Source organism: Octopus sinensis, linkage group LG18, assembly GCF_006345805.1.
Source record: "Octopus sinensis linkage group LG18, ASM634580v1, whole genome shotgun sequence".
NCBI classification, from domain to species: domain Eukaryota; kingdom Metazoa; phylum Mollusca; class Cephalopoda; order Octopoda; family Octopodidae; genus Octopus; species Octopus sinensis.
The window spans coordinates 2,740,189-2,754,217 of record NC_043014.1 but is presented as its reverse complement, the minus strand read 5'-3'; the positions used below and the strand labels follow the sequence as shown (position 1 = coordinate 2,754,217).

The window sequence follows — 14,029 nt, the reverse complement described above, 5'->3', positions numbered from 1 at the left end:
TTTAGTATGTTTTTTTTTTTTATTCTTTAACAAATGTAAAATATAAATTATAAATTCAAATATTGAAATATTTGCACCAGATTCATTCCGAACAAAACACAAGCTTCTAGTGTTTTTTTTTTATCATTTTATTTTTTATTTTCTTTCACGCCATTAGATCAAGTGATTGGGTGAGGGGTGAGGGAGCAAGGGGGTGGGGTAATTGAGGTTTCACAGTTAACGTTGACCCTGTTCCACAAAATACTGGTTTTAGCAAGGAAACACACGAATGTGCAACTACATACACGCGCGTATATATATATATATATATACATACACATATATATATATACATATATATACATATATATACATATATATATACATATATATACATATACATATATATACATATACATATATATACATATACATATATATATATACATATATACATATATATATATACATATATACATATATATATATATATACATACATATATGTATATACATACATATATGTATATACATACATATATGTATATACATACATATATGTATATACATACATATATGTATATACATACATATATGTATATACATACATATATGTATATACATACATATATGTATATATATATACATATATGTGCGGGTGGCACGTAAAAAGCACCCACTACACTCACGGAGTGGTTGGCGTTAGGAAGGGCATCCAGCTGTAGAAACATTGCCAGATCAGACTGGAGCCTGGTGCAGCCTTCTGGCTTCCCAGATCCCCGGTCGAACCGTCCAACCCATGCTAGCATGGAGAACGGACGTTAAACGATGATGATGATGATATACATATATATATACATATATATATATACATATATATATATATACATATATATATATACACACACATACATGCATTTACATATGTGTTTGGTGCTGAAGTCCATGCTTGTCACTTGTGTGTGGAGTCAATTCATTTTGAAAGACAAGAGATAATAACAATAACAAAACATCAACAACAATTCTTTCTACGATAGGCACAAGGCCTGAAATTTTGGGGGAGGGGTCTAGCTGATTACACCAACCCCAGAGTTTCACTGGTACTTAATTTATCGACCCCGAAAGGATGAAAGGCAAAGTTGACCTCAGTGGAATTTGAACTCAGAACGTGAAGGCAGAGGAAATGCCGCTAAGCATTTCGCCCACCATGCTAACATTTCTGCCAGCTCACCACCTTAATAATAATAATAATAATATAATAATAATAATAACAACAACAGAAACATGGAACAGGGTGCAGGGGTGGATCAGGGATGGGGGTAGGGTGAGAGTGGAAAACAGCTTATTTTTGTTTTTTAGAAAAAAAATCCAAACAAATTCAAAGTATTTGGTTAATTAAATTTTAACCGATTTGAATTAATTAGATAGTATAACCATAGAACAATATCAGATCAATCAGTTCAATAAAAAAACACCCACCCCTCCACCCACACGAGTAGTGGTGATCATGATGGGGGTGGGGGTGGCAAGGGGGTGTGCGGGTGAGTAAAATGGAAATTTTTGGTAAAAATTGAAATATTTTGGTAAATTACCAAAAAAAATTTGACAGTCAAATAGATGAATAAATAAATAAATGTGTGTGTGTGTGTGTGTGTCTTTTCTGTTTGTTTTATTCATCAAGGCTAAGCTCATGCTGGAGCAACAGTAATCTGTAGACTTATGCATGGCCAAAACAACAGAAGGAAAAAAAAAAAGTGACATTGAGAATATTGAAACGGAAATCTCTCTGAAATAGAATTTGGTTTGATCCAAATGGTCAGAAAGATTTTTTCTGTCTGTGTGTCCTCTGATCCTTCCACCAAAAAACTTTTTCAAAAATTTTGGTGAAAAAACTCACTTTGATTAAATGTTTTGTATATGTTGGTACATTTTGTCACAAAACGACATAAAATAGAAAAAAAAAATTCTGTGAAAATGTCAAAATAAATATATAATTTAAATAAATACATTTTAAATAAATCTTATATCTTTTAGTTTCTTCATTCATTGGACTGTGCCATGCTGGGGCACAGCTTTGAAAGATATAATTTAAATAAATTTATTTGAAATAAATATATAATTGAAATAAATACATTATTTAGTTAAATACATTTTAAACACATGATTGAAATACATTTGAATTATATTTAAAATAAAAATATAATTTAATACATTTTGAATAAATATATAATTGAAATAAATAATTTAAATGAATATTTAATTAAGATGAATAGATAATTTAAATACATTTTAAATAAAAATATATTTTAAATAAATACATAATTTAAATAAATAGAAAATACCATAATTTACATAAATATATTAAATATATAAATATGAGACAGAAAGATTATGTGTGTTTGTGTTCCTGCTTGTTCCACTAAAATGATTTTTATAAATCAGGAAAATAATTCCTAGTTTAAATATATGTAGTGTGTGTGTGTGTGTGTATGTTTGTTCCTTCTTGAGCCATGCCTGGCTCATAAGGTCCGGTTTCCCGGTTTCTTGGCGTATAGGTTCCCCACCTGGACGGGACACCGGTCCGTCGCAGGTAAGCTGCAAGATGCAGGAGGAAAGAGTGAGAGAGAGTTGTGACGAAAGAGTCAGCAGAAGTTTCGCCATTACTTCCTGTCGGAGCCGCGTGGAGCTTAGGTGTTTTCGCTCATAAACACACACATCGCCCGGCCTGAGATTTGAACCTGCGATCCCTTGACTGCGAGTCCACTGCTCTAACCACTAGGCCATGTGCCTCCACTGTGTGTGTGTATGAGTATGTATGTGTTCATACTTATCAAAAACAAACAAAAAAAATATATATATATATAATTAAATAGCAGCACAAAAACTTCATAGCTTTAAATAAATACATTTGTTTGAATGAGTGTTTTTGTTTGTCTTCACCAGACAAACCCTGCCCCCCTCAAAAAAAAAAAACAATAACCCAGTTATAAACAACCCACAGGTAAAATTCATAATTACAGGTAACATCAGGACAAACAGACTGGTAGACGCATGCTTTTGTAGTACCAGAAGTGGATTTTTGGAACAGTGGTGGTGATGGTACATTTTTAAAAACAGAAAAAAAAAAATTCTTTATTAAAATTGTTTTTAAACGCCAAAGTTGAGTTACCCAGTTACCCAAGTGCAAAAAGATTCTGAAAACCCATGCAAGGTACCATTCCCTCTTTATTTATTTTTCATCATCAGAATCAGCCAAAAGATCCCCAAAATACAAACAGAGTACCCAACTCTATATTCTTGTCCTTAAGTTAGAAGATGCTTCAACGCATGTAAAGTACCCCTTCCTCTCCCACGTGTTTCATTCTTTAATTAATCAATGATAAATATAAGACACCTGCCTCTTCCTTATTTTTTTCATCTGAAGGTCCTTCGATTCCAACACCTGAGACCTCCCCTGGGTTCTAAAAACCTTCAACCAAAATTTCATGTCAACTCATTTTCTAAACACCAGTTTAAATGATGGCAAACTTATCTCACTAAATTCTTTATTATTTTCAAAACTACCCTATTTGCTAGCGTATAAGCTGCAACCCCTATTTTCAAAGTGTATTTTGTAGAAACAAACAAATTTAGCATGTTCGATTATACCCTTATTGAAAAGATAGCAGGATCCCTAAACATGTTATATGGGGAACTTCTTAATGGAAAGAGACCCCGGCAGAAACCAAGGCTGCAATTTAATGATTAATCATGTGCTGATTAAATGCCTGTGATATGCAGGAGACCTACTGGGGGAGCAATACCTGTCATCGCCACAGATGGAGGAAGCAGGTTAAGGAGGGGGTCGACTCCTTTGAGAGAGCACATCTTCTGCATGGAGAATTGAAGCATGCTGCTCAAAAGCACACAGTTGGTGTAGTGAATGGGGAAAGCTTGGTCTGCAATGTTTACAATCATGTATGCTTGTCAAGAGCAGGGCTCATTAGCCACCAACGGATCCGCAAATGCAAAATATAAGTTAGTCCTAGAGTGGACAATGTTCCTGAAGGTCAGCAATGGTCTTCCTCAGTCACAAGTGGACGGCCATCATATATATATATATATATATATTATATATATATCATGCATACGAGTACACATATATATCTGTTGATGTGTAAGAGTTGTAAAATATATTCAAAATATATTTTACATTGTGTAAAAGTTATCAATAGTAGAACTCAATGTGCTGGATAGAGTTGACAGACATGTTTAATTATATCAAAAGTTGACAGTCTACTTAGAGTTTTATACCCAGGCTAGGCTATTTGTGATTGCGGGCCAGAAAAACTTGCTTGCAGTTGACATAAGAATATGTATGGATTGGAGGTGGGGATGGTGATATCTTTGAAAACTAATTAAAAGAAGCAGAAACTGTGATAGAAAATCATCGTTAATCCTTTAGCTTTCAGATCACTTTGTCAAATGTAAAGCTTATTTATTCATTTACATTGTTTTGAATTAATCATGCATTATCTCAGACTTTCAGGATTTCAATAACATGCCGGTGACACATAAAAGACACCCAGTACCCCCTGTAAAGAGGTTGGCAACAGGAAGGGTATCCAGTTGTAGAAAAATTGCCAAAACAGACAACTGGAACCAAGTGCAGTTCTTTGGCTATCCAGCGCCTGACATGCCAGCATGGAAAACAGACATTTGAATGATGATGATTGTATATTTTTAGAATGACATTGTAGGGGAGGTGTGAGGTGCCAGATCTGACTGGTCAGAACATATTTGGGTCAGATATGGCCAGATCAAATGCTATAGGGTTAAGGGGTATATCTTGAAGGTAAATTTCCCATCTCACTCTTCTAATAAACCCATATTAAGTTCCATGTCAGACAATGCTTCCATTATGTAAAATATAATTTTACTACAAACTCTGCTGGGTGGATGGTGTTAGGAAGGGTGTCCAGCCGTAAAGACCCCTGCCAAAATACACACAGAAGTCTGGTGCAGGCTCCTGCCTGGCCAGTTCCGGTCAAACCATCCAGCATGGAAGGCAGACATTAAACGATGATGATTAGTCATTATGTCTCTTAGGTATGGGTGTGTGGTTAAGAAATTTTATTTCCCAACCATGTTGTTTTAGGTTCAATCCCATGAGAAACAAGCTTATACCACAGATAATAGTTACTCCATGCTATGTAAAAAAAAAAACAAAAGAAAACATCCTGTACACTATGTAAAGTGGTTGGTGTTAAGAAGAGCCTCCAGCCATAGAAACTATGTGACAACAGACAGTAGGGGTTGGCGTAGTCTTCTGATTTGCCATCTCCTGACCTATGCCAGAATGGAAAGCAGATTTTAGATGATGATGAGAGAGCATTTTATAAGAATAGTCAGATGGAAAATTTACCATGTTGACAGACAAGAACCCTTTATATAAGCTGCAAACAATGTAGTCTCCTTCAGAGTCATGTTCAGCCCACCCGGGGTGAAACTGTTGACTGTTGGCAATTGATATAATAAACATATTTGTCCCCCCTGTCCAGCAAATTGAATTCTTTATCAGCCATACTGGTGCCACATATAAAAGGGCCTTTATTTGCACCATGTAAAAAGCACCCATGCTGGCACACATGAAAGGCACCTGTGCCAGAATCACATAAAAAGCGCCCAGTGCACTCTGTAGAGTGGTTCACATTAGGAAGAGCTTCCAGTAACAGAAACAATACTGAATCAGACAACTGGAGCCTGGTACAGCCATCCAGCCTTGCCAGTCCGTCAAACTGTCCAACTCATGCCAGCATGAAAAGCAGATGTTAAATGGTGGTGGTGGTCAAATAATGTTTACACAGTGTAAAATATATTTTTAATATATTTTCTAAGTCTTACATGGAAGAGAACAGGTTAATCAATATCACTGACCCCAGCACATGACTGGTAATTTATTTTATCGATCTTGGAGGGATGAAAGGCAAAGTTGATCTCAGAACATGAAGAACTGAAAGGAATGGCATCAGACATTTTTACTGACGCCCTAATGATTCTGCTGGTTCCTCACTATATGCAATGGAAGAAGCAGAAGAAGCATTTCCAATTTAGGCACAAAGCCAGCAATTCTGAGGGCTGGGGATTATATGTCATCAATCCCGGCAACTTTGACTGATACTTAATTTTATTGACCCCTGAAAGGATAAAAACTGAAAGATGACCTTGGCAGGAGTTGAACCCAGAATGTAAAGAACAGGAATAAATGCCACAGGGAATTTTGCTTGATGATCTACCAATTCTGCCAACCCACTGTTCTTTCACAATAACAATGGTTTCTGATTCAGGCACAAGGCCAGCAATTTTGGTGGGGGTGGTGGTTATGGGGTTAATCGAAGCCATCGACCTCAAGACTCGACTGGTATGTTGTTTCACTGGGCCAGGAGGGATGAAAGGTAAAGTTGACCGTGGCAAGATTTGAACTCAGAATGTAAAGGTTTGGAAGAAATTTCATAAAGCTTTTTCTCTGATTTTCTTTTCATTCTGTGAGTTCACCTTAATACCTTTGATGGTGTGGTTGAGAAGCTTGCCTTGCAAATGAATTGGTAGATGGAAACTGTGTGGAAGCCTGTTGAGTATGTATATAAATGAGTGTAAGGACTGTCTGCATTTGTTACCCACCAATGCTTGATAATCGGTGTTGGTTTGTTTATGTCCATGTAACTTGGTGGCTCAGCAAAAGAGACCAACAGAATAAGAATCAGGCTTTAAAAAAAAAAGTACTGGCATTGATTTGTTTGGGCTAACCTACCAAAGCAGTGCTCCAGTATGGTCACAGACCAACAGGTAAAGTCAGAAGATAGACAGGTGCAGGACCACAGAATTGAGGAGTGGTATTTAAACGACGAGATAAGATCCAAAGAAGAAGAGGAAGAAGAAGAAGAATGAAAATTGAAGTCGATCCCAGCAGGATATGAACTCAGATCATGTAAGGAGATGTGTAACAGAATCCTGTAAGGTACTCTGTCCATTCCTCCGCAGGTGATTCTGTTGTCCACTGTCTTCTAACACCGGCACGAGGCCAGACATGTTTCTGGACAGTGCTGTGAAGTGGATCTTTGTGTTAGGATAGGGGAAACTAAAATATTTGTCTCCCTTGGAAGGACGAAGGCCCAAATTAACTCTGGAACAATTTTACAGAGTCTGCTAATCAAGCATCTTAATTAATACAAACGGTAATATTAACAACATTTTTTATAGACACACATATACATGAGTATGCATGTATGTATGTATATATATAAATATATATACATGGATATGTGTGTGCCTGTGTGTATGTGCATACATATACATACATACATATATATATATATATATATATATATATATATATATGTATGTAAATACACACATATATGTGTGTATATATATATTTATGTAAGTTCAGCAAAATTTAGATTCAAATGAATATGGTACTTAAGTCAGAGGCAGCAGAATTTTGTATGGTATTATCCATATAAATCCAAGGAGTGATTATAATCAAAATAAGCAACAAGTATATCTTAGGCAATTTGGTACGATCGTTTCATCCAACTTCAATACTTACAATGTTTAATAAAATGAAGTAGCATGAAACGATCATACCAAATTACCTAAGATATACTTGTTGCTTATTTTAATTATATATATATATATATTATATATTATATATTTGTTCAGTTATGATAAAAACAATTTTACATTAATCTGATGGGTTACTCTATACTTTTTTAGAGAATAGATTTATCATTCTTAAGCAAGAATGTTGTTGATAGTGACTCCGATGTTTCGGCCAGCTAAGCCATCATCCGACAATGACTTAGCTGGTTGAACCTTTGAAGTTACTGTCAACGACATTCTTGCTTAATAATAATATATATATCATTGTATGTATGCATGCACATATATATATATTATATATGCATGTATGTATGTTTGTGTGTCTATGAATATATATATATATATATATATATATATATTTATATATATAATATATATATATATATATATATATATATATACATACATACACATACACACATGTATATATTATTAGAAACTGAAGCTCCTTGATTTGTAACGTTGAGTTTTTGAATCATTCGAACAATCAGAAACTTAAAACTCAGAGTTACAATTTAAGAAATTCCAGCATCCGTTAAAATACACATACTCTCCTTCATGTATTGAGTACCTACCCCCATTTGTAAATACAACTGTTCACATTATGTATACATATATAGACATGCACACACACATATAAAAGGTGAATGAGATTCGGTTATCAACAATATACAAGTTAAAGAGAATACTTTTGTGAGATAAAAATTTTGACATCCAAGAAGGCAATCCAACTTATGCGTGTTTCGGAGCTTCGGATCAGAGGAACAGGATTCTTCTTTGTTAAGCATGGATTATGACTAGTTATGGAAGAAAATGTTTTTTCATGGTTGGATTATGAATCAAAGTCAGGCCAAAAAGAGACATGGATCTTGCGTAGTTTACTATCAAATAACTTCAAAAGCCAACGATCCAAACCTTGCAGAGGTCCACCTTCTAGAAGTGGTTTAACAATTAATTCATTATGTTCTTTCTCGCTTTCCGATTCTGTGGCGGTGCCATGCAGCTGTTGTAAGCCTCTGGATGTGCTCTTTGCATGGTAGATGTAATAGTACTGGCGGTAACCGTTAATGGCCAACACCGTGCCGATGCAGTTGCGAATGTTAATGTTACAAAGTTGAACTCGGTTGTCAATGCTTTCTTCAAGTAAGTGTCGGTACCATGCTAAATATTGGTCGAGATCTAAATAAGAGAAAGTCAGCACGTTGGAATGAGAATATTCTCTCATTAGCTTCCGGAAGGAATTCAATATATCTTCCTTGTCATCATCTGCCAGAAGTACAAGTATGGTGAAACCTGGATCAGTATCTTTGACAAGCATGTCGTAGGTCTCGGGACAGAGTTCATAAAGAACCATAGTGTTGTCGGGGCTTTTTAAAGCCAGTCTCTTGTTTTTGATGTACAGTGGTCTAGGCCTTATTTTGGGCTGTTGCTGCATCACTTTTTCCATTTCCGTGTTAAGCATCCGACGCATCAACAATCCGACAAAAAAGACAGAGAGAAGAGCAATAACAATGCTGAACCATGTCGTGAAATCATAATGTTTGAAATAGCTTAGCAGGCGATTAAACCAGTCGAAAAACTTGTGAAGGATTCTTACCATTAGACTCAACGTGTGTTCATTGTGGAAGTCAGGCAAGGTAGCAGTGTAGTGTAGAATATTAGAACTGGCAAACAACTCTTCTAGACGTTTCTCAAGGTTCTGGCATGTTATCTGGTTATGGATGTCGTTACCACTCCATCCAGGTTCCACCCATTCATAGTTCATGTGGTGTTTGTCCATGCGCCACAGAATGGCCAGCTTCAGTGTCGAAGGGTTTGAATGCGTTTGGTTCCCATCCATGAGGGCGCTGACGAAACGGCGCTGTGTTTCTTCGTAGAGGTACATGAATTTCACCTTGTTTTCGAAAGTCGGAGCCCGCTCGACGTAGTTTCGAAACTGTGAACGGTACCTGTTATGTTCGTCGGTCTTCTTGCTGACTAGAATCACACACAGTTTTCGACGTTTGGGTCTGATCTCAATGGGACACAATTCATCAAAGAATATTTGCGACGAGAGGCGAGGTAAAGTGAGGTATTGGTTAGCATCCATCACTTCGTTGATGCTGTCCGAAGACAAAGTATTCATCGTGACAATTGCAACACTCGTGTTACTGTCTTCACCAACCATCAAAAGACTTTCTTTAGCCTTGTTTACATTAAAACGATCCAGTATTCCTAAAACATTAGAGCTTCGGGTGTTGACATAACCGGATGCGATTTTCTCACGGTGGGCGAAAGCCGACATTAAGAACCTCAACGGCGGTTTCTCTTTCGGGGCGAAAAATAAGGCTCTCATTCGGTTATCAGACCACCCGAGCAGGAAATCTTTGAAGTTATTATCGCTCAGTGTTTTCAAGGTTTTCGGAGGTTCAAACAGATTTCGAACAAAGTCGCGAAGTGCTTGTTTGGTAACGTGGCCCTTAAAGTAAGTTACCCGACCATTGACAATAGCCATGATCTGAGGAATTTCATGGATACGCAAATTACTGCCCAGCACACGGTTCGATGTCACATGGATGGTTCCTACTCCAATTCCAAGTTGTTCTTGGTCTTTGATAAATTTTTCGATCAAAGGCTCGATATGTCGACAGATGTGGCAAGTGTCACCATATGCATAAAGAAAATAAGGTCTTCGATAGCTTTCTGGAAGAATTCGGACATCATAGAACTCGTGGGTTATCATGTGTTTATCGATAATCGATTCAGCTCCAAAATTGAACACCCGAGATCCAGGTGGCCCCGGTTTCTGATACCTGGCGTAGTTCCTTTGTATGTGATTGTCATGAGATGCTACGTAACCGTGTTGGTCGTAGATCGACCGCCGTTCCGGATGGCCTAACGTTTGGTACGCCTCGTTGATTTTGGTAAATCTAAACACAGCAGCAGGATCTTTGTTCTTGTCAGGGTGCCACATCTTCACCAGGTACTTATAAGCCTTCCTGATGTCTTGGTTGCTCGCGTGTCTGTTTACTCCGAGCACATCGTACGGATTATCAGCAGAACCAAAACTCGAAATAATTACGATCATCAGCGGTAAAAACATGAGGGAAACCAATATTTTCTTCATCGTGTTTGAGTTTTTCTTATAAAATATACTCGTATAGTACAGTACCTCTGTGTTTCGAAGCTGTTAAACTGGCGAATACCCCGTCCAAAGTACCCGAGGTGGCTGATGACATTTAAATTCCAGCGGAGGAGGGGAAATATCAACAATCGATTCAAAGTAAAAGTCAGTTATCTGCCCTTAGTTACCAGTTCTTCTCACCAGGTCACTTCCGGTTTATTTCGAATTGTCTTTTTTGGAATTTTGGAATAAAAAATTGGTTTTTAGAAAGAAAGAAAGAAAAAAAAAGAACTTTCCTTCTTCATATAACAGAACTTAAAATTCTTCTTACATAATATGCATCTATCCTTTTTTTATCAGTAATTTTTGTATGAAAGAAATGTAATCAAAAATGAAACTAACATTTCCAAAAAAACATAACATAGTTTTCTTTAATTATCGAAACGTGCAAATAAATAAATAAATTAATTAATTAATAGACACTTTGGAATATTTTTTAAGTGTTTTACAACGCATTCTTTTAATTAACAAAAGCCATTGTTCACCATTCTAGAGGAAAGACTGGAATCTAAATGTTGATCTTGTATGAGTTATCTCCCATCCCTACCAGCTAAACTCCTTGACTTTATAAGGAATGTCTTGGAGGGAAAGCGAAAGTAGTCGGAGAGGAAGGCTTCTTTAAAATTTTTTTTCGGCTTACTCTTTTACTCTTTTACTTGTTTCAGTCATTTGACTGCGGCCATGCTGGAGCACCGCCTTTTAGTCGAGCAAATCGACCCCGGGGACTTATTCTTTTGTAAGCCCAGTACTTATTCTATCGGTCTCCTTTTGCCGAACCGCTAAGTGACGGGGACGTAAACACACCAGCATCGGTTGTCAAGCAATGCTAGGGGGACAAACACAGAAACACAAACACATACATACATATACATATATACGACGGGCTTCTTTCAGTTTCCGTCTACCAAATCCACTCACAAGGCATTGGTCGGCCCGGGGCTATAGCAGAAGACATTTGCCCAAGATGCCACGCAGTGGGACTGAACCCGGAACCATGTGGTTGGTTAGCAAGCTACTTACCACACAGCCACTCCTGCGCCATTTACATTTTGATTTCAAATCCAATCTCAGTAGACTTTTCCTTTCACTCTTTCTGAGTCGATAAAATAAAATAGCTATCAAGCACTGAGTATGGCAGAGTTGGTACTACTTAAGAAGAGTGGTCCCGGTGCGCGCACTCGCGCATCCGCACTAGCTAGTCGTGACCAGTCGATCCTTACTTTGTGTTTTATGTACTTTGTTTAAAAAATTATTTACTTTGTGTTTTATTTACTTTGCTAGGTAGTCGTTGTAGGATCGACTAGTCACGATTGTTAGCGCGGATGCGCGAGTGCGCGCACCGGGACCACTCTTCTTAAGTAGTACCGCAGAGTTTTGGAATGGCTGTGCTTCGAAGGCCCGTGCCTCAGGGGAGAAAAGAAAAGTTTGCGCTTCTTCAGAAGCGCACCTCTCCAAGAAGATGACGCTTACTTGCCAAAAAAGTTACGAAAATGGGAAATATATCCAAAATAAAGTGTGCAAAAAATTAGGAAGACTCATCTATTTTAAAATATTTTATACTAAAAAGTAAAATACGGGAAACGGGCATTCGCGAATATAAACGATCATGTCTGACGGTAACTTACTTTTATCAGTCAGATATTATTAATAAGGGGTCCGCCAATATCGTCTGCGAAATATAAGAAGACCGTTTCACAATCTTTTTCTTAAAAGACAGTTATTAGCTAATAATAATAATAATAATAATAATAATAATGATAATAATAATAATAATAATAATGATAATGATAATGATAATAATAATGATAATAATAATAATAATGATAATGATAATGATAATAATAATGATAATGATAATAATAATGAAATTATTGTATATTATTATTATTATTAGTTATGATAATGATAATGATAATAATAATAATAATAATGATAATAATAATAATAATAATAATAATAATAATAATGATAATGATAATGATAATAATAATGAAATTATTGTATATTATTATTGTTATTAGTTATGAACTGTCTTTTAAGAAAAAGAATGTGAAACGGTCTTCTTACAATTCGCAGACGATATTGGCTGCCCCTTGTATCTATATACTATTATTGTCAAATTTTGTGTCTGAACGGGAAATATCACATCATAAAATGGGCGAAGGTAAAGCACACCACCTAACCCTAACCCTAAAACTGACCCTAGCACTAACCCTATTCTGTGTGCATAGTAAAAAATCCGGGCGATCCTTCGTTATAAGTACCGTAAGTGGCTTTGTTTACATTTCTGAAGATAACAGAAACCCCTTTTCTCCCACCCCTAACACTAACCCCACCCCACATATATAAAAAAAACACTTTCTTGAAATGTATCCGGTACTTATACGGAAGTTACGCCAAAATCTGATTATTTTATAGGCATATCTATACAAGTGAACCCCCATATCGACTTTGTTTCCTCATAACTCTCTGAAAAATCAGTATTTTTCAGTTAAATTGTCAATAAGTACCTTTCAGATGGTGTAGATTGCGATTATAATTTAATGCTAAAAAAACCCCAAAAATGATGGATGCGCACATAAATATACTGATGCACATCAGAATTTTATTTCAAAATCTTAAGTTTCATTTTGAATATATTTGTGATGTGTCAGTGTGTATGTTTTCGCCAACTAATTTTGGATCTTTTCGGTTTGAACGGCAGTTTTTTCTAGCAGTGTCATATGAAATTGTCACCCATAACTATGACCCTAGTATCGATCTATTGCATTTCAATCTGTTTTAGGGTTAGGGTTAAGGGTGGGGAGAAGGGTATCTTTTTTTTCTTCAGAAATGTAAATAAACCTAATCTGTTTCTTAAACGAGGGACATATTCATACGGCATATAATGTTTTCACCTCAATAGACGTCATTGATTGGTTGAAATTGAAGAAAAAAAAACAACAAATATCTTACAAACTATAGAATTTTCTCAATAAAGCCAAGAGAAAAAGATGTTTTATAAACACATTCTACCAGTATACGAAGTTTAAAAGTGTTTAGTTACGTGGAAATTATTTTAAAAAACTGCCGTTCAAACCGAAAAGATCCCACACCGAAAAGATCTACACCATCCAAAAGGTATTTGTAGAAAATTTCACTGAAAAATATCCATTTTCTGATAGTTATGAGGAAACAAAGTCGAGGTGGAGGCACAGTTGCGTAGGTATATATAGATATTACGTTCACAGCTTTCTCAAAAGCATTA

At 36.1% G+C, this 14,029-nt stretch overlaps 1 protein-coding gene across 1 annotated transcript; it reads right to left on the bottom strand.

Moving 5' to 3' along the window:
* Positions 1-8,035: 8,035 nt before the first annotated feature.
* Positions 8,036-10,882, bottom strand: LOC115221360 (dnaJ homolog subfamily C member 16-like). Its single transcript, XM_029791532.2, has one exon. The coding sequence runs from the start codon at positions 10,723-10,725 to the stop codon at positions 8,452-8,454; it is 2,274 nt and encodes a 757-aa protein (XP_029647392.1). The 5' UTR covers positions 10,726-10,882; the 3' UTR covers positions 8,036-8,451.
* Between the last annotated feature and the right edge of the window lie 3,147 nt (positions 10,883-14,029).